The sequence below is a fragment of the Pongo pygmaeus genome, chromosome 8 (assembly GCF_028885625.2).
Source record: "Pongo pygmaeus isolate AG05252 chromosome 8, NHGRI_mPonPyg2-v2.0_pri, whole genome shotgun sequence".
NCBI lineage: Eukaryota > Metazoa > Chordata > Mammalia > Primates > Hominidae > Pongo > Pongo pygmaeus.
In genome coordinates, this window is record NC_072381.2 from 32,426,615 (window position 1) to 32,449,043 (window position 22,429).

A 22,429-nucleotide genomic window follows, 5' to 3' on the forward strand; every position below is an offset into this window, starting at 1 on the left:
GTCATGTGATATTTGTGTCATTCAGGCACATCACCTGTCTCCCTGGTTGAAGTTCAGGCCAGTAGTTTTAACGCAGTTGCCTGGAGAGTTTTATGCAGAGTGAGCTGAGTATAGTCATGATGGTAGTCCATGAACCTGGGTCCCCAATAGGGAGAAAACAGTCCTTCACTACAGATTGCATGAGAAACATTGGCCAGCATTAAAGAAGGAAAGTAGATTGCTCAGGGAAGTTTTGTAGGGAACTTAAAATGAGATGTTAGTATGGCTTAGTAATCTGTATTTGCAGGTGAAATGAAAAATTCAGCCCTAAATCTCTGAATGTGGTAAACTTAGACTTCATCTTCTGCAGGTGGAAATGAGGTAAGGGATCCATTATCCACAGCATGAGTAAGTTTCTTGTCAGTTCCTCTGTCTAGGGAGTTTGTTTTCCCTTTTTGCCCTTGTTGGCCTGGGAGATTCAACCAGCTAGTAGTCTTTTCCTTTCAGTAAGATTTCCAACTTTGTGTTGGTCTTTACCCCTTTTTAGCTCTTTTTGTCATATTATCTGCACTTAGTACTTTGTAACTGTTTTTACCCCTTCCCCCCAAAGTTAGTTCAAAGGCTTACAGGATGTTGAAAATAGGAAAATTGTTTTTAAATTAAGTGACTTTTTGTGTACACTTATTTCTTTAGTCTAAAGTTTTGTTTTAAATCTCTTTTTCACATTTAAACCTGATTCCCTGAGACAAGATATAAAATAGAATTATTTGTGAAATGCGGAAAGGTTTTTACTGCCTATAATCAAAGCATAATCTGTTCATTAAAGCATTATTTTAGTGATGAAGGGTGGACATACATCCCAAGTTTACTATCTGTTTTCTTACTGTGGTTTTGACCATACAACAAATGGTATTTTATACTCTGAAATGAAATGCACCATACACATTGTCCAGTATGTTTTGAGTTTTAATTCTACATTTTCAGATTTTGGGGTCAAATGGAATCAAATACTTTATAAATAGTTGCTGCTTCTGATTCTACTGGCCTTACATATTAGATTTTTTTTTAAAGTATACACATTCAGTCCTTTATCAGTACCATTAATCTAATGTTGATTTTAGCATTCCTTCATTTTTTTTTCTTTTTTCTTTTCCTTTTTTTTTTTTTTTTTTGAGACGGGGTCTTGCTCTGTCACCCAGGCTGGAGTGCAGTGGCACAGTCTCAGCTCACTGCAACCTCCACCTCCCAGGTTCAAGCAATTCTCCTGCCTTAGCCTCCCAAGTAACTGGGATTACAGGCGCTTGCCACCACGTCCAGCTAATTTTTGTATTTTTAGTACAGATGGGGTTTCACCATGTTGGCCAGGCTGGTCTCGAACTCCTGACCTCGTAATCCGCCCGCCTCAGCCTCTCAAAGTGCTGGAATTACAGGCATGAGCCACCACACCCGGCCAGCGTTTCTTCTTTTTCTAATTTATCAAATTTGGAAACAGTTGGAAAATATTTAAAGGAAATAAGTCTCTGTGTTTTTAATAATAGTTTAAAAGTTAAACAAATGAATAATATTCTGTTTATTACAGTCAGACAAAATGTACATATTAAAATACATAAGGAAATATAGAATGGCATCTTCTGATTTCAATTAATATGGTAATGATTTACTTAGGCAGAATTATAGCTATAGACAACCATTTTATCACTTGATTTATATTGATCTACTCTCTATGGATGAAAACAGTTAATACTAAAGCATTAAGAAGGTATATTACTTTTCATCTGTATTAATATTCTTCTGATATTTGATATTTAATAATATGTTTTAAAGTACTATGCATGATTTCCTGATCTTAAAGCATTCCATTCCTTTCAAGGAATTTGGATTATAATAATTTATTTATAGTATTTTCTCATTAATATTTTAGGATATGGCATCTTAAAATATTGTATTCCTAACAGTTATTTAATATATAATTAAACATCTATATTAGTATTATTTTATATAACATATTTTCAAACTCCTCAGAACATTTGTAGGTTTTTGTTTAATTTTATGTAAGTTTCACCTTAAGAATATTGACTAATTGGTTAATATTCTTCTTAATCATCAAAATTTGTTTAAATGCTTACTATTTACCAGGACCTATTTAAGGTACTACAGATAATCAGTGTGTCAAAAAACAAAACCAAAATTCCTTTCCTCATGGAGTTTTACATTCTAGTAGACTGGTTCTACTGTTGATTCATACTAAATTAATTTATTAATTATAGTAGATTAATTTATTGATTCTGTGGCATTTAACACAATTCAAAGGGCTACTTTTCTGTTGTTAGGAAATAGCATATGCCATTATCTTGGAAATACAAAGGGAGGACAGAATTTCCACTGGCTCTAACTCATTGCTTTTTAATGAGTTTAGCTGTGTATATGTTTTTTAATGGAATTTATAATTATGATCATTTGGCAACCTACAGGTTTTCTGTATTTTTTTCAACTTCTCAACTTCCCAGTGATGGGGGTGGATGTTGAACTAGTCACTTAAGGTTTTGGGTCTAAGGAGTAATGTTTGAAACATGCAGTATTTAGAGGAGATACTTTTTGTGAATGAAGAGAATGTGATTTTAAGAATACTCGTGATTTTGTCTAATTTCTGTTCTCAAAACTTCATTTTGTAATATAGAAAGATAAGCTTGATCAAAATAGTATGATCTCAGTATAATCTTTTACTCTTCTCTCCTCCCTCAGGACAACCTTAAAGTTCCACCACAAGAGGAATATAAAGAGGTCCCTCCTGCACCAAGAAAGATCTGCAGATCTTTTTCAGTGTTCTTGGAGGTGTGGGGTGTGAGAACTTGATCAGTTTGTGTCAGCCACCTTGTTCTCTAAAGGTAAGCACTGTGTAGTGAGTGCACACTCGTGGGCTCAGGCTCCTAACCTAAGACTGGTTTTGGAATGCTCCATCGAGGGTGTGAGACCTTCAGACGTTCTCACAGAAGGGAGGCCCAGACAGCTACCTGTGGGTAGGACATCACACATTCATCAAGAGGTGCTTTTTGTTATTTAGAAGTGAAGCATGTCTTGGGGATGTATGGATATTTTTGTTTTGTTTTACTTTAAAAAAAAATCGCAGTCATAGTAAAACCTTCGAGTTTAGTCTGCATTTATTCAGTTAATAACTGCTGGGGTTAATCAAAAATTTTTCTTGTATGTCTTGAGATACGGATTAAGAATTTTGAAACAATGACACCATTTAGGCAATCTAGTGACATAATAGCTTCAGTTGATAGAGGCAGCTGTGAAGAATTACTTTTCATGATCTTTTTGAAGCTGTATCTTATCTTTACTTCAGGGAAAGTCCCTCAAACCATTTTGTATTCTGTATTACACTTCAGAAAGTGTGGAAGCAAAGGTCATCTAATCTTTAAAAGGTATGTAATCATAAAATTTTTTATGTCAGATCTTAATTGAAAAATATTACCTAAAACTTGAAAAAATTACTTAAAATTGGCAATTTCTTTTTCATCTTACAACTTTTTCCTGTCTTCAGGAAATGAAGAATAAATATGTTGGTTCCATCAGGGAAACCTTATGAAGGATAAACAAATGAATGTCTGTGCTTTACTTCCAAATTCTAACATCAGAAAACCTTATTGTTAACTAATATAATCTATGGATGTCTCTCAAAATGACCAGTCTTAAATTAAAATGTCATTTGGATGTCATTAATTGACTATGGAGAAGAGCAGAAGCATGCTGATTTCGAAAATGTCATTAATATTAGGATTAGGTCAGTCTTAGACAAGAATACTTTGAATAACGAGAGACTAAATGTCTAGTAAAACATTTTAGATTGTAATTCCCAGTATTCTGTAGTATTAACAATGAGACTTAAAGTGCTGGTGAAGAAATTAAATTTGTCCATTTCATTTCATTCATCTTTTCTTAAAGCTCTTAAAGTGATCCTGAAGACTTTAGTTCTACAAAATGTGAACTTCTTATGGACCATTAAAGTGGGGAGTAATCTGCTGATTTTTGTCTAGCAACCCTACCTCTGATGCAGGATAATTTTTTTGTCTTTTCAAAACCGTTGTTCTTCCTATATCTGTATAATCAAAGATATTAAAGAGGAAAAGTACTTGTGTGTTTGCTGTTAGAATGAGGAAAAAATACAAATTGGACCTTTTTGAAAAACCTTGAGAACCAGTTTACTTTTTTTGTATGTAAATGGTCAAGGAGTTAGAACTAGTCTTGGTTATTATAACTGCAGGTAAACTTAAAAGATTTAAATCTTCAAAACAGATATCATGTAGGTTTTATTAGAAAAGAAATATAGATTATTGGGTATATAGAGATTATACATATATACACAGTTTTTAAAAAATTTTTATTTGCAAGAGCATGCTAAATATCTTAGCCTTTATAATAGCATAGAATAGAATGGACAAATGTGTTATCTCTTTTTGCCAGTTGAGAAAACACTTTGAAATCTCCAACCTAATGAAAATTATAAGGTGGGTTATAGAAATAACTAAACAGGTTATTATTTCTTAACCAAACTAAAGGTTTATTCTAACTAAAATACATGTAATCTAAGAAGTCTCCCTAAACATACATCTTTTTTAAAGTGAGCTTTGTTTTATGATAGTACATATTTTAGCAACATATTTTAGAAAAGAAAAGTTTATTTCACTATCCCAGAACTCGTGTTCTAATTTCAGATCAGTTTTGTAGGATGTATAAATAAAATGGGGACCTATGAGATCTATGAGATCTTGCCGTCTGTATCTACAGTATCAAAAATAAGATCATTTCCTAACAATTCTTATTAATAACTTACCCATCTCAATTCATAGTAGGTGACAAAATCAACTATTGTTCTATGATTTTAATCACATGTAGGAGGGAAAACCCAAAATAATGGTACTGAGGGCTTCTTCCATTGAAACTTATATCTGGGAGAAGATATGATTTTCGTGTGTACATATACCCATATTAGTGTTTATTTCTTTTTTCTAATCATGTAAGAATGATTTGTCAAAGATCAGTTTCTGATTTGTTTTTCATCGGTATCGGTGTGCCACATTTTGTTTTTGTTTTTGAGGTGTTCCTAGCCAGTTCATGCTAGTCCCTACTAGAAATTTTGTTTCCCTGGCATGATCATGCTCTTTACCTACTCTGGTAGCTGGAGGCAGGTGAGAGAAGCAGTCTTATGTGTTTACCATACTGATTTTTTTTTAGAGATGGGACAACAGAGAAATTCTAGCCTTTGGAGGCATCTAGACCAGCACTATATGGTACAAAGATAATTCGAGCCATAGATAGAAGCTACGTATGTAATTTTAAGTTCTTAATGGCCATATTAAGAAAATAAAAAGAGGCAAAATTAGTTTTCATTACATTTTATTTAACCCAATATATACAGAAATATTATTCCAACATATAATTAATAGAATATTTTATGAGATTTTTTTCATACTCAGCATTCAAAATCTGTGTATTTTATACTCACAGCACATCTTATATCGGACTAGCCACAGTTCAAGTGCTCAATAGCCACACGTGGCTAGTAGCTACCATATTCCACAGTTCAGATCTAGACAATGAGTGGAATTCTCATTTTAGCCTCATACATGCTAAAATCCACTGGATGACCCTGTGAACTCCCCTTGTTTAGAGTTTCCAAATTTAGCAGAAGGAAAAAAGAAAACAAAACAGGATGTCCAGTGTAATTTGAATTTCAAGTAAATAACAAATAATGGTTTAGTGTAATTATGTCCCATGCTATATTTGGGGCAAACTTTTACCAAAGAAGTTACTGCTTATTCGAAATTCAAATTTGACTGGGTGTCCTATATTTTATCTGACAACCCTTCTCTGTTTTAACTTGAGAAGAAGACATCATCAGGCTGCCTGGAATCTTGGAGGACTGGAAAATAGAGCATCTCTTCCTCTGCGCAGGATTTTAACAATACTCCAAAAATCAGCCTGTAAACTAGAAAATATCTCTAGCCCATTTCTTCCTGATGACCTAGTATATTTAAGACAGAAGAGGGGCTCAAATGGCAAGGATTTAGTCCATACATATTTAAACATTTTAAATCTAAATTATTACATTAAGGTATAAGGTTTACGAAATTTTACAATTTGAATGATTACTTGAATTTATAAAATGTAGATCATCTAACAGCACATTGCTGCTATCATTTCTCTTGAAAACTAATTCTCCTTTGACAGTAACCACAGCAGTTTTCAGGGTCTTGGCCATTTCAGGGTATTTTCCTACCATTGGTTTCCATTGCATCTGTCACATAAACCTCTGGTAGTCAAGCATGAACACAAAATACAAGGCTACTGAATGCCGGGATTAGGCTTACTTCATTACAAGTATTTAAGTACTTGTAATTCTTAGCTCTGGTGTTGACCATTGGATCCTGACCAGTTCAGCAATCAGTCTCCTAAGAGCTTCTTTTACAGAGGAACATCTTTCCGTTTTCATTCTTTAACATTTTTAATGTATTAATTTTAGTACATTTTTGAAGCATACGATCACCTCCTTAGTAGTGTGGATCTACCCTCCTTAAGCGCTATAGAAGAGACTGTTTGTCTCAAAGACAGTCATTGCACCACCTCCCTCCAGAGAATACTTTTCCTTCACAAGGTACATGACTCTAGGTGACAGGCTTACATTATTATTTATGTAGGCAGGTGGATGCCAACTGCCAGTGCAGGGTGGCATAAGTTAGCAGTTCCAAAGTTAAGCTATGGTGCATTCCAAATCCATTCACACTTAGGAGAATGTACCCAAGAGTGTGGGGATGTTTTCAATTACTGCATTTCCTTCAGAGAACAAGAACCACAGGTAAGTTTTTTTGTGTGTGTGTGATCCAATAATTATTTTTAAATAAGAAATTTCAGAATCTGAAAATATTGCCCCTCCCCCAAAACAGTCACCTGAAAGGTCTCAAATATAGCTTTGTGTATATAATATTTTTCTTCCTCACTCTAAGAAGGAAGGTATTGGAGTTGGTGGTGATGGTGGAGTTGGGATGAGGGAGACAATTTACTGTCATTTGAAAGCTGTGAATGTCACACATTTTCATGTCTAGAAATATCCTGGGTTTATGTAAGAATCTGATTTTGCCTAACCTCTACTGTCTCAGGTATGAATTATTTTGTCAGATTAACACATCTATGTATAAGTAAGGTGTTCAGCCTTGCTTAGCTAATGTCTTCAACAGCAATGAGTAAACTAATGAGTTGTGTCTGCATGTTCACTTTTATTCTGAAGACTGACTTCCTTTTGTTTAAAGGCTTTTGCCTTATTTCTGAAACCATAATTTAAAGCTACAAAAGACCTGAAATATAATCTAGTACCCTTTTTACCTGGGGATCCTTGGATGGATTTCAGAGATTCTGTGAATCCCCTAAAATTACAGTCATATTTTGTATATATGTGTTTTTACTGGGGAGAATGTCCATAATTTTCATCATATTTTCAGAGGATTTCATAACAAAAAATTTGGTCAACAACCACTGTGATCTAGTCTAATGTGATCATTTTACTGATAAACTGAAGTTGAAAGAATTTAACTTATCTTCATTCATTTGAAATTTAATACTTGTGAAAATTAAAGTTTATTTCTTTAAAATTCATACCGATTTTTAAAAGAAAAATACATTTAACTTCAATTAATTAAGCTTGAAAATACCAGCCTAAATGGGAGCAGTTAGTTTACTAATGGTTTCTTCTGTTCTGCCCTTTGAGTGGACTCTACTAGTTAACATTAAAATGGCCTTCCAATAAAGTATGAGACTGTGTGATAAGTTCTTGAAGATAGATTAAAAAGAAAATGAATTATCCATTATAATTTGAATCCCTTTTTCTCTTTTCAAATTCTGTCTGCAAAACTGAAACTCAAGAAAATAGGTGAATAATGTTATTTTTGTATTTCCAGAATATTAAAAAAGTAGGTAATTGCCTTAATAAACATTACACTGGGCATTATTGGGACAGTTTTAGGTTCTGAACCCTAGTTAAAGAAATTCTTCAGTAGCCTATATACATTTCCTGTTGTTTTTCAGTGATAAGGGCATTTTAAGGTCTTTTTGATAATAAGATGCTTTTAATGTTATAGTAGGACTTTAGAAATGGTAAGTAAGCAAGTTCTGTATTAATTAGGGAAACTAATACCTTTTTCTCAAAATAAAAGAAATACTATTTTTTCTTTTTCTTTTCTTGGTACTAACCAGCAAAGTCTGCCTAGTTTAAGATCTAGTGCATTTATACCATAAACTGAATATTAGAATAAAAAGAAATATAGATGATGATATATAAAAGACAATTATTTTCTGAAAGGAGTAGAAAACAAGGCAACTTGGAACACTACATATATATAAATGTAAAATATATTAATATACTTTTATATAGGTGATATTATATATCCATATATATATACATATATATATATATACACATATATATATATGTGTATATATATACACACTCTGTCACCCAGCCTAGAGTGCAGTGGCACAACCACAGCTCACTGGAGCCTCGACCTCTGAGGCTCAAGCCATCCTTCTGTCTCAGCCTCCTGAGTAGCTGGAACCACAGGTGTGCACCAAGATGCTGAGCTAATTTTTCTGTGTTTTTTGTTGAGATGGGGGTCTCATCATGTTGCCCAGGCTGGTCTCAAACCCCTGAGCTCAAGCGATCCTCCCACCTTGGTCTCCCAAAGAGCTGGGACTATCAGGCGTGAGCCACCATGCCCAGCTGTACTATTTATATTTTTTATTTAAATTAAATTATGCTTAAAGGTTCTAAAATGTATAGTATAAAGCTCATTATAGAAAATGGTATTGACTTCTGAAACATTATAGTTTTGGTTTTGTTTTTATACCTTTGGACATTTTTACTTAAGGTAGTTATCACTCATGCTTTTCTGCTATTATAAAAAGTGACCAGATTTTGCTTTTTTATCCACAGTTTGTGAATGCCACTGGATAGGCCACCTGTGTTATTTTCCATGGATATTTCTAACAAATAAAAAGTTATATTTTTACTTTGTATTCATCAAATTATTTTATGTTTAATTTAGAAAAGCTTAAATTCTTCTTAGGAATGTTTGCAAATATTCGTAAATAGTTTTTTTCAAAAAAGCTGAGGTAGACAGATATTAAATATTTTTGTGACTTCTCATTAAAAGAAACTGAAGCAATTAGTTGACCTCACTCAATTCATTAAAATAGTGCTAGATTCCTGGTTTTCGTGACATTAAAAATAATTCAACATCTGTGTGTAGACAATGACTAAAACTTTATGATTTTGTTTCGGAGTTTTATTACCATAGATTATTGTTTAAAATAGAACTTTCAAATACATTTAAGAACCATTAAAAGTGACTTCTCCCTGTGCTTGAAAGATACATGCATGGCTTATATCTTTTTGTGTATAAACAATTTAACGTTTAACTTTTATTTCCTTTAAGTTTGCATATCAAACACTCTTAGCAATCTCATCATTTATACTGGAGTCCTTAGACTTTGAAACTTTGCCACAGCTACCTGCCACGTCCTTGTATAGGATATAAGTAAATATGTTCAGTCATCAAATCTGTAGAGAACTGTGAGAATAGAGTGGTAAATAAAACACATTGCCTGCCCTCACAGCTAAAGAGGAGTGATGGTGGGAAAATGGAAATGATCAGAACCCAATCTGAGGTCAGAAAACAAAACTACAATCTATTTCATGTTGCACAAATGAAATTTTAACTGAATCTGAAGGACATTAGATTTAATCAAACCAAATGAGAAGGCAAGGTTGGTGTTTTGAGCTGAGGGCACAGCAGATGTGAGAGTCATAAAGGAAGAAGAACAAAACACATTCAAGATAAAAGACATGGAGAGAGGGAAAGATGACACTGTATGGTGAAATATCTTGTAAGTCAGTATTAGATACTAGCCTTTGGGCTTTAGCTTGAGAACAGTGGGAAGACATTGACGCTCAGATTTGTATTTTTTCTAAAATTTTTTATTAATGCCTAATACATATAGAAGCATGAGCATACTGCTTCGTGAATTTTCACAGACGTAACACACGTATGTGATGAACACCTAGATGAAGAAAAATAGTAATATCAGCATCCTAAAAGTTCCCCTTAATTTTCCTTCCAGTCAGTCCTGTCTCTTGCCCACCAAGGGAGACCTCTTGCCTGACTTCTCACTGTATATGGAGGGTGTTGCCTACATTGTACTTAATATAAATAGGGGCATACAATGTGTATTCACTTGGGTGAAAGAAGCATTATGATTATGAGATTTATCCATATTGTTGACTATGGTTGCTAATTGTTCTCATAGCTGTATAATGTTCCGTCGTATGCATGTACCACAGATTTGCATTTTTCTGAGATTGCTGAATCTGCATCATGAAGGATGGAAGGGTGTGAATTTAGTAAGCTTCACAGTAAATCTAGGAAAGAGATACTGGGGCTTGAGCTAGTGTGGTGACAATGAGGATGAAGAGAGGTGGGTATATAGAGAGATATTTACAAGTTAGAACTTAATTGGATGAGGAGATGAAGAATCAGATATACCAGAGATAACTCCTGGGTCCTGACTTTGGCGGGGGTTAATGGCAGTGCCCTTCATTAAGTCCAGATACTGGAGAGGAAGTGGGTTGTTGCTCATGCTTTAGTGATAGAGGGGATTAACGAATTCAATTTCTGATACAGTTAAGGCATCTGTGAAACATTGCATAGATCTGCTTTATACAACTAACTGTTTTATTAACTGAATTATGAATAACTTTACCTTTATTAACAACAGTGTGCTAACAAATAGTTCTACATATGGAAAACTGCAAATCTTGTCTATTCTCACTGTTCTTCACTTCTGAATCTCACGAGATACTCTTTTCCTAAATGTGTTAGGAGTGGTTTTGTTGCATCTCATGCTTTTTTTCTTATTTATAGAATATACTTCATCTAAACTAGTGGTAACTTTATGCAAAAAGAGTAGCACTTCCTAGGTATATGATATGAAAGGCATTGGTGAAATGCCTTCATACTTAAAAACATTGTTTTTCCAACATTATGGTCTTTCCTTTAGCACAATAAAGACACCTTAAAATGAATTTGTTTATAGGAAATAACCTACTTATCTAATAAGACTTTAATGGACTGAAGTAAATATTCAAGAGATTTGGGCAGGGGAAAGAAAAGAAAGATAGGGATGAGGTCTGACCTGAGCACAAACCTAGGCAGGGTGCCACAGGGGGAACCCTGAGCATCAGAGAGCAGATTGAATGCACCTGATTTTAAAGGAAGACTATGCCAAAAGAGTGATGTAGGAGCTGTAAAGGAGGGACTTCACCTGTTTTCGATGCTGCCTGGGACTAGTTATATTTCTGGAAAATTTTATGTGAAGATAACCAATAAGTCTAGCACTGAATGAAACAAATGCCTGAGACCTACTGGAACATTAAATAGACTTTTATGCCAGCCAGTTATGATTCAGTGCTATATTTAGACCACAAAATTTGAACTAAAATCAAGGCAGTTTATTCTTGTCCCATCATGTCCATGGGGTGGAGAGGAACAACTAAGTAATCATGATCATGCACTTCAGTTTATACTGTTTTCTCTAGCTTTGGGCATTGTCACTTAACAGACAATACAGTTTTAAAAATTAAATGCTCAATTTCATTTCATTGAGGTTTTTTGTTGTTGTTGCACAACATTGTAAATATACATTGAGTTGTTTTTTCTTTTAAATTGTTGCGTCTAATTCAGGTTTACATTGAGCAACCAAATCAGTATTTTCAGAAACCATTGAAGTTAATTCATTTATTTAATAATTACTTATGAAATATGTCATGTATAATAGTGCTATAGCCTAAGATGATGATGGTGAGAAGTATTCCTACCTTTTGTTACTGGCACGATGGTGGCGATACTCAGAACAAACAAAAACAGTGTGATAACACAAATTATTATATGACTCGCTGTTTTAATAGTGTTTACAAAAGCAGTGAATCCTAGAAAAATAAACTATTGGCTACAATATCAAAAAAGAAATGATGGAAGTGGTAGAATTTAATTTGGGTCCTGACAAATAGGTAGGATTTGAACATGTATGGCAAGAACACTGCAGGCAAGGGTAACATCTCATGAGAATTGATGCAGAAAAAAATACAGCATGTATTGGCAGAGTGAGAAACTGGCCAGACTGTAGCAGAAATCACAAGCTGGTGTGAGGAGAGAGAGAAAAGCTTCATTAAGGAAGCTTTGAATTACTGAAAAATTCACCAGTCATAAGAGCATGGATTATTGTGTTGCTGTTTAGATTATCTGTAAATGTAATTTTACTTTACTCACCACCATGTGATAATTATGTAGGTTTTTATCTTTTTAGAAACCTGATGTGAAATTACCTGAAGGAATGAAGTTAGTGTGCTTTTAAGTTAAGAGTATCTTCACTCAGTATCCATGGATAGGCTTCAGGGAATCTGGATCTCTCTGAAATTAAAGCAAAAGTTTGGATGTATTTCTTTTTCTGGAGGAAGGATCCATTGCCTTTATGAGTATGTAACAGTCTAGAAGAAGTTAATAAAATAGCTCGAGCTCTCCTAACTTAAAACTTTTTTATTTATTATTATTATTATTATTATTTTTTGTAGAGATGGAATCTCACTCTGTCACCCAGGCTGGAGTGCAGTGGCGTGATCTCGGCTCACTGCAACCTCCACCTCCCGGGTTCAAGCAATTCTCCTGCCTCAGCCTCCCGAGAAGCTTCATCTTAGGTTTTTTATTATTAATATTATTATTATTATTATTATACTTTAAGTTCTAGGGTACATGTGCACAACATCTTGGGTTTTTTTTTAATGCAGTAAATTAAAATGGGGAAATTAAAACATGTTAAATGCTTTCCTTTTATTTCACTATTTACTGATACGGTATTTAAGAGATAATCCTGAAAAGTTTATCAGCTGGGTTGATTATATAACCAGAGATAGTGGCTGTTTTATCAATTCCGTGGTTTTCAGTAAAAGGACAGCTCAATTGCCTTTTTAGATACAGAATGTTTCTGAATATGCTATTTCAAGTAGAAATTCCTTCCTATTTTTGGACAGGCATATATCTACTTTCTGCACAATATAAAGAATTTTCAATGTGTCCAGCTTCAGTCCTGAAATTTGACGCACCTGGATCATATTTAATCTTTTGTACAACTGTTTAAAGCAGGAGTCAACAAATTATAGCCCATGGGCCAAATCCAGCCCTCAACCTATTTTTGTATGGCCTATGACCTAAGAATTGTTTTTACATTTTAAAATTGTTAAATTTAAAAAAGGATTGTAAGGGATTAGGATTATAAAAAGAAGAATATGCAACAGAGATTTTACATGGCCCTCAAAGTCTATGGTGTTTACTAACTGGCCCTTTTTTTAAATGCCAATCCATGATTTAAAGTACAGTTTTTAAGTTCTCCTAGATGCATGTGTTATTCTACAAGCAGATACAATGCTTGTGGATAGATACTATTTTTGAAGTTGGGAGTATATTTATATAATTTTAGCAAAGTTGACTGAATAAGATAACCTGTTTTCTATACTGAATATTCAGCTAATAGTTTAGCTTTCTAAAGTCTGGATTTAAAAGTGTATGAACAAAATGTGGACTTAGTAATCTACTTCAAAGAACTATGTGAATATGAAAGTAGATTTTGTTTTTCATGAATATATTACACAGCAACCACAATTCAGATCAAGTGAAAAGTATTAAAATACCATCTTTGTTTTAGAAGACACCACTTAAGGCAAATAAGGCAAAAGAAAACGTGTACCTGTTAATGTGTTGGGAAGGGCAGCTATTAAAAATTATACTATTCATTGGTTTATTCAACATTTATACTTATTTTTAGAACCATTATATATATTGGCTTCTTTGTATTACATTTTATTAATATTATTGTATGAGATACTATGATTCTAAATTTTGGATAAATATTGAAATTATTTTTAATGGGGATATGTCATAATTAGTGAGTCTCAAAAAATTGGGGCAATTCTGCCTTCTGTCTCTGCATCATTATTTTTCCTTCACTACTGGATCTTTTCCACCAACATACAAATAATGTTGGGTTTTTTCCCCATCTTAAAAAAAATCTTACTCCCAGTTCCTCCTTTAGTTACTACCCCATGTCTTTCATTTAAAGCCGGTATCTCTGAAGTATGTAGTTGCCTGTGCTGTCTGAATTCAGTTCCTATAACCCCTGCCATTTCACCAGAATTGCACTTCTTAATGACTGCCATGCTGCCAATCAGATGGTCATCTCAGTCTTCCTCTTATTTGACCTGGCAACGGTGTTTAACACTCCTTGTTTGGCCTTTTAGATACCGTACTACACTCTCCTGTGTTTTCCTCCTACCCCTCTGGCTGCTGCTTTTTCAATCTCTTGCTGATTTCTTCTTGCCTCCCCATCTCTAAATTGGGAATGCTCCAACATTTGGAATTTTGAGGCCTTTAAAACTGCACGTTCACTCCCTTAGTGACTTCATATAGTACCATGGCTTTATATGATCATCCATTTGCTAATGATCAGAAGTCCTTTAGTCTTTTTTTTTTTTTTGATACGGAGTTTTGCTCTGTCTCCCAAGCTGGAGTGAGTGCAATGGCATGATCTCGGCTCACTGCAACCTCCTCCTCCTGGGTTCAAGCGATTCTCCTGCCTCAGCCTCCTGTGTAGCAGGGATTACAGGCGTGGGCCAGCACACCTGGCTAATTTTTGTAATTTTAGTAGAAATGGGGTTTTACCATGTTGGCCAGGCTGGTTTTGAACTCCTGACCTCAGGTGATCTGCCTTCCACGGCCTCCCAAAGTGCTGGGATTACAGGTGTGAGCCACCGTGCCTGGCCCCTTTAGTCTTCTTAGAATGTAACTTAGAATAGTAAACTTAATTCCTCATCTTTCCCCCACCAAAACCTCCTCCGGCAGTTTTTCCCATCTGAGTAACAGCACCTGCTGTCTTTTAATCAGCCTTGGTGTCACCAAGGATGCCTGTCCTCCTTTCATTCCACATATGATAATTCTTCACATTTCTGTTACCAAAATATTATCTTGCTTCTGTCCCAAAAATATTTCTGAGATTCAGTTATTGCTTACCATCTCTACTCCTACAACCCTAATCCAAATCACCTTCATCTCTTACCTGTATTGATGCAAAAAGCCTCCTGTAATTGGTCTTCCTGTTTTTTCCTGTTGACTTACTTCAGTCCATTCTTAATATAGCAGATAAAGTAGTTATATTGAAATATAAGCCATATTATGTCACTCTTTTGATGAAAATCCTCCATTGACTTTTCCTCTCAACCAGAATAAAAACTAAAGTTCTTAAAATAGCCTACCAGGCTCTGTGCTCTGGGCTGTCATTCCCAGACAGCCACTGCCAACCACTCCTGCCTGCTCACACCCACTTTGCTCTAGTCATCCACACTGGCTTCTTTGCTGTTCTTAGAACATGCCAGGCAAGTTCTTGCTTTGGAGCCTTTGCACAGGCTATTCTCTGTAATACTCTTTCCCTGTATATCTACAGGGATCATTCTCTCATTACTTGAGATTTTTACTCAAATGTCAATTTAATGAAGCTTTCTTTAGCCACTTGATCTAAAATTGCAGATTTCCCCTACTTCACCCCAGTTCTTCTTCCTGCTTTATGTTTCTTTTCTTGAAGACCTATTAACCATCTACCATCCCATGTATTTTACCTACTTTTTTCATTTATTTTTTGCCGCCTTCCACTAGAATATAAAGGCTTTTTGTTTCCTTTGTTCACTGGTCTGTCCTCAGCACATAGAAATATAGTGTTTGGCCCACGTTATACACTTAGTTAATATTGATGAATTAATAAATAAGTGGAATTTTAAAATAGCCAACACAAAATTTTAACATAGTTCAGGGATTTTTGAGAGCTCCTGGGATCATTGAATAAGCATTCAAATATTCCAGTAAATAACATGCATGGAGCTAAAGGTATTAGAAATATGACTGTATACATTGATATCATTATATACATAGAACTTTCTTTTTTGCACAGATCCTTAGCTTTGACCATTTATTCCATTTTTAAAGTATGGAATACTCAAAAAATAAATATTATTTGAACTTAAATATGATTACTATTTGAGTATGCTATGATGTGGATACTTTTTAAAAGAATCTTATCATTAAAAGTAGTCATTTAAGTACAGTAGGAATTTTTTTTACAAAAAAACTTATAAAATAATTTAAATTTTCAGAAGAGTTTCAAAGGCAGTACAGAGACTGAACTTTTCAGGATCCTTGTTCTGTGTCTTATAAGTTTATATCTTCGAAAAGCATGGAACAAATACTAATTCAGCCTACCAACATAGCTTTTGTTAAAGTAACTGCTTTTTAAAATAATTTTTAAATACATAAAGCTACCAAATAATTATTTTCAAATTTCATATGAATTTTGTCTTGACTATGTGCATAACTGATTTAGAGTCATAATCCAAATTTTCTCAATTATGACATACATTTCTTCAAGTTTCATTATAGTCTTTTTAAATGACTAATAATAGACCATCTTGCTGATGTATCATTATTAATGTTTTCTTCCTGTTGGACATCTTAAGGCTGTTTTGTTTTACTATTATTAATAATATGGTAGGTGATATATTTGTGCATGTAACTTCTTGCATTTGCCTAAATTATTTCCTTTAGCTAATTACCCAGAATTAGATTGGGCAATAAAAATCATAGGGCTTATGAGGAAAATGGGGTTGGAGTACAGCCACAATAATTTTGTCAGTGACACATTTTTAAAAAGACAGAAAACTAATAACAAGTGCCGCACAGTTTTACATATGTTAAATGGTTAAGAAATACATAATCACCGTTATACATGTGACACTTTACCTTGAACAAACCCTGATGTTTGCTTGTGGAAGTAGGTATGGGATTGTGATCTCCAAGTTAATGTGAAGTGGTAGAAGGAGGATTATCTGAAATCAGAAGGAAAGTTGTAACATTGCATGTGATGGGTGTGGCTCGTAACAGAAGCACAGTGAACAGAAGTGGCTGGTAACTTGAGATGTGTGCAGGTGTGCTTTTTGTTTATTCTTATGTGACTTAGTTAAGCTGGCAGCAATTTTCTGTGTTCACTTAGTATTTCTCGCAGATAAAATCATGCATAAGCAAAGGTGAAATACTCTTTATGCTCACCTAGTTCTCTAATAAACCAACTGCACTGAAACAAATTTGCATTTTCAAAATAAGTGTTATGGCAGAAGAGACTACACTAATTTGTTATCCCACCAATTTTAACATCGTGCTAGGTTTTTAAGCTTTTATATGGTAATTTTTCTGATATATTTTTAACCAAAGGCCTTTAGAATACAGTTTGGTGCAGTCTTAACAGATATAACTCCAACCGTAATAGGCAGTGGAGATGTTATTTTAAAATAATAATAAAGCTTGGTTAATTGCACAGAGACAAGAAAAAATGGAGGACAGGTTTCTTTCAAGAATGGCTATAGCCAGAATAGAGGTTAGAGAAAATAGAAGAAGAATAAGAAGAAGAAGAAGAAAAAAAAACCCTAAAACCTGCAAAGGGAGTTTGTACCTAGGTAGAGCAGTGCCTTGAATACCAGATTAAAGTTTCAACTTTCAGAAGGCAACCAAAAGTCAGTATTTTGTTGTTGTTGTTGTTGTTGTTGTTGTTGTTAACAGGAAAGATGAAAGACCAGATGAGGAAGAAAGGCCAAAAAGGAGGACATAGGAAAAGTGTAGGTTGGAGATGGTATGATTACCGTCCAATAAGAACAGAAAAGAAAGCATAAATGTAAGGGTTTTGTTAGCAGTAGTATTTGCCTCCTGATTAAATGATAAAGAAGATGTAAAATAAATGTTTGTCTAAGATTACTCCAAAGTATTATCCTGAGTGGCTAAAGAATTAGTGATCCTAGAAAAAAAAAATTGATGATCAGGAAGAAGAGCTGTATGAGTGGGAGAAGGTATTCCTGAAATGATGAGTTTAGTTTGAAAGGAAGCCTGACTGAGTGGACATAGCCCCTGATTGAGCATTAAGAAAATTTTTGATTAATTTCTGGTGGGGCCCTGGACAGTAGTATACTTCTCTGGCTTTCAATTTTCTCACCTGTAAAATAAGTGTTGAACTACTAGTGACTGCTGAAGTTTCTTCCAGCTTTGAAACAATTGCTGTGTGTTTTTTTTTATTTGAACTTTATTACTGTTTCTTCATGATTGCTGTCTAGTGACCTTTTATGAAGACTTTGGTTTATAATGAAACAAGGATAAAATGCTCAGTCCTGAGTCTGTTGGAGATTAAACTTTCCTGACTCCTGAAATGCTTGACTTGACACCAGAAGTGCCACAACTGCCATCTCACTTTATCTTTTTTCTGCCAAAGGATGCTTCTTGCAGATCAAAATTGGGAGCAAGGAGAATTGGATGTGTAAAGCCAAACTTGGAAAAAGCATTCTGCAATTTTTCTTAATACAGTCTTTTGGAGCTCTATTTGTTATTAGCTGTCAGAAATCCCAATAAATTATTTGGAAAGAAATTCAGTACAAATATAATAATGTTATAGAAGTATATGTATATAGTAAATATAATCTAGGAGAGGCTTACCATAGAAAAGGTGCAGGCTTTGGAATTAGCTTGAATTCAAATATTAGTTTTATTACTCTACTAGCTATGTAACCTTAGGTAACCAGAAATGAAAAGCTTTATTTTGGAGGATGATTTTCTTTCTTTCTGTGTAAAGTGGAAATAGTAATACTAAGTTTCAGAATTGTTGTGAGAATTAGAGAGAATGTATGTAAAGAACTGAGTGCACAACCTGATACTTAATAAACAGTAACCTTTATCAGTTACCAGGTAATGGTTATTGTTGTAGTATGAGGACTTGGTAAAAACTTTTTCAAATTCTTACCTGTATTAAACACTTACCCTACATTCTCCTCTTGTAATCAGAATCTCGTATGCATGTGTGTAATGATGGGTTCTCTAATACTCAGTTTTCTGGCAGATTAAAACATTTGACAAAACTAAAGAATTATGTTAAAAATATTTAGAGTGTCAACATATTCAATTCTTAGATGGAATAATGATCTTTAAAGAGATGAGACTAGTATGTAAAAAGTTCATTTTTAAAAGTAAGAATCTTCATCCTAATTATCTGCTAGCTCAGACAAAATAATAGAATCAACATTCTTACAGATTTTGGTTTACACTGCCTCCTTTAAAAGATGCCCAATACTGTGGATATTAAAGAGTGATTACTAGTATATTATGTATATTATATATTCAGCTTGCCTTTTATAAATTGATTTTAAACCTTTCCAAGAAATAGTTTCAAACTAGGTACTTCTTAACATCTCTTATAATTTTGCCTTAAATAAAAACACATTGATAATGCTAATTATATGGTAAAACTGTTAGGTCTGCAGAAGTCATATTTTTTTCTGAAATAATAAAAATACATTTTAAAACAGATGCAGAAAATGTGAAAGGTAGATTGCTGCTGGAAATTCACAGTCTTTAAGGAATAAACTATGTACGTGTTGACTATGAACAGACTAGTCTATATTTACTATATTAAATTTTCACCAAGTTATAAAGATTCAGTGTATTATCCTTTTGGAAATTTAAAAAATAGTAAAACACATTCTTTTTAAGAGCAGGAACAATGTACTTGAAGCAACAAATTTATGATTGCAATTAGAGTTGAAGATTATATATCAGTATAATCCTTGCTTCTCTGATTGCTGTGTACCCTTTTCCGCAGCCGTTTTTTTTTTTAACTCTTAAAGTCTGTGCTCTATTACAGTGATTCTTTTTCTTGTTTCTAAAAGAATAAATGAATAGTTTTTTGTTAATAATTAATGTAGGCCTCTGCTTACCTGCTTTATACATTCTTTACCTGCCTGTACGTAGCACTTGCCTATACAAGTATTCATTTACTGAAAAAGTTACCAACTTTGTAGCCTTGAAATCATTTTAAAAATATGTTAACTGACTTGAATACTCTGGTTAGAAGCAAAATGCGTACCTTCTACTTGAAGGAATTTGTTTTCACCTTTACTGAAAAAAATACGTATTTAGTCGTATTTTAAACACTACTTACTTTGACATAGTAATCACTTTATATAGTTTTCTAGCAAGTTCATATCTCCTTTTGTTGCACCCATCAACCCATCATCTACATTAGATATTTCTCCTAATGCTATCCCCCACCTAGCCTCCCACACCTCAAACAGGCTCCAGTGTGTGATGATCCCCTCCCTGTGTCCATGTGTTCTCATTGTTCAACTCCCACTTATGAGTGAGAACATGCGGTGTTTGGTTTTCTGTTCCTGTGTTAGTTTGCTGAGAATAATGGTTTCCAACTTCATCCATGTCCCTGCAAAGGACAGGAACTCATCCTTTTTATGGCTGCATAGTATTCCATGGTATATATGTGCCACATTTTCTTTATACAGTCTATCATTGATGGACATTTGGATTGGTTCCAAGTTTTTGCTATTGTGAACAGTGCTGCAGTAAACATACATATGCATGTATCTTTATAAGTAGAATGATTTATAGTCCTTTGGGTATATACTCAATAATGGGATTGCTGGGTCAAATGGTATTTCTAGTTCTCGATCCTTGAAGAATCGCCACACTGTCTTCCATAATGGTTGAACTAATTTACACTCCCACCAACAGTGTAAAAGCATTCCTAGTTCTGCACATCCTCTCCAGCATCTGTTGTTTCCTGACTTTTTAATGATCGCCATTCTAACTAGCATGAGATGATATCTCATTGTGGCTTTGATTTGCATTTCTCTAATGACCAGTGATGATGAGTTTTTTTTTTTTCATATATTTGTTGGCCGCATAAATGTCTTCTTTTGAGAAGTGTCTGTTCATATCCTTTGCCCACTTTTTGATGGAGTTGTTTTTTTCTTGTAAATTTGTTTAAGTTCCTTGTAGATTCTGGATATTAGCCTTTTGTCAGATGGATAAATTGCAAAAATCTTTCTCCCATTCTCTCAGTTGCCTGTTCACTCTGATGATAGTTTCTTTTGCTGTGCAGAAGCTCTTTAGTTTAGTTAGATTCATTTGTCAATTTTGGCTTTTGTTGCCATTGCTTTTGGTGTTTTGTTCATGAAGTATTTGCTCATGTCTGTGTCCTGAATGGTATTGCCTAGTTTTTCTTCTAGAGTTTTTTTATGGTTTTAGGTCTTATGTTTAAGTGTTCAATCCATCTTGAGTTAATTTTTGTATGAGGTGTAAGGAAGGGGTCCAGTTTCAGTTTTCTGCATATGGCTAGCCAGTTTTCCCAACACCATTTATTAAATAGGGAATCCTTTCCCCATTGCTTGTTTTTTGTCAGGTTTGTCAAAGATCAGATGGTTGTAGATGTGTGGTGTTATTTCCGAGGCCTCTGTTCTGTTCCATTGGTCTATATGTTTTGATACCAGTACCATGCTGTTTTGGTTACTGTAGCCTTGTAGTATAGTTTGAAGTCAGGTAGCATGATGCCTTCAGCTTTGTTCTTTTGGCTTAGGATTGTCTTGGCTATATGGGCTCTTTTTTGGTTCTGTATGAAATTTAAAGTGTTTTTTTCTAATTCTTTGAAGAGAGTCAATGGTAGCTTGATGGGGATAACATTCAATTTGTAAATTACTTTGGGAAGTATGGCCATTTTCACGATATTGATTCTTCCTATCCGTGAGCATGGAATGTTTTTCCATTTGTTTGTGTCCTCTCTTATTTCGTTGAGCACTGGTTTGTAGTTCTCCTTGAAGAGGTCCTTCACATCCCTTGTAAATTGTATTCCTAGATATTTTATTCTCTTTGTAGCAGTTGTGAATGGGAGTTCACTCATGATTTGGCTCTCTGTTTGTTTATTATTAGTGTATAGGAATGCTTGTGATTTTTGCACATTGATTTTGTATCCTGAGACTTTGTTGAAGTTGCTTATCAGCTTAAGGAGATTTGGGGCTGAGACAAAGAGGTTTTCTAAATATGCAATCATGTCATCTGCAAATAGACACAATTTGACTTCCTCTCTTCCTATTTGAATACCTTTTATTTCTTTCTCTTGCCTGATTGCCCAAGCCAGACTTCCAATACTATGTTGAATAGGAGTGGTGAGAGAGGGCATCCTTGTCTTGTGCCGGTTTTCAAAGGGAATGCTTCTAGCTTTTGCCCATTCAGCATGATATTGGCTGTGGGTTTGTCATAAATGGCTGTTATTATTTTGAGATACGTTCCATCAATACCTAGTTTGTGGAGAGTTTTTGACATGAAGGGGTGTTGAATTTTATCAAAGGCCTTTTCTGCATCTATTGAGATAATTATGTCGTTTTTGTCATTGGTTCTGTTTATGTAATGGATTATGTTGATTGATTTGC

General features: G+C 34.2%; 1 protein-coding gene across 10 annotated transcripts in view; it reads left to right on the plus strand.

Annotated features, from left to right (window-relative positions):
* Positions 1 to 22,429, plus strand: part of ZEB1 (zinc finger E-box binding homeobox 1) — a 191,824-nt gene that overhangs the window by 61,840 nt on the left and 107,555 nt on the right. For 2 of the 10 annotated variants that reach the window (XM_063669744.1, XM_063669745.1), the window contains exons 1-2: positions 12,396 to 12,559; positions 12,656 to 12,778. The exons of 4 other annotated variants lie outside the window; for them this stretch is intronic. In XM_063669744.1, coding sequence (XP_063525814.1) covers positions 12,556 to 12,559; positions 12,656 to 12,778 — 127 coding nt within the window. In that variant the 5' untranslated portion in view covers positions 12,396 to 12,555. Of the gene's footprint in view, positions 1 to 2,721; positions 2,865 to 3,325; positions 3,405 to 12,395; positions 12,560 to 12,655; positions 12,779 to 22,429 lie in introns of those variants that run through there. 4 more of the 10 variants (XM_063669746.1, XM_063669748.1, XM_063669747.1 and 1 more) reach the window with 4 other exon arrangements.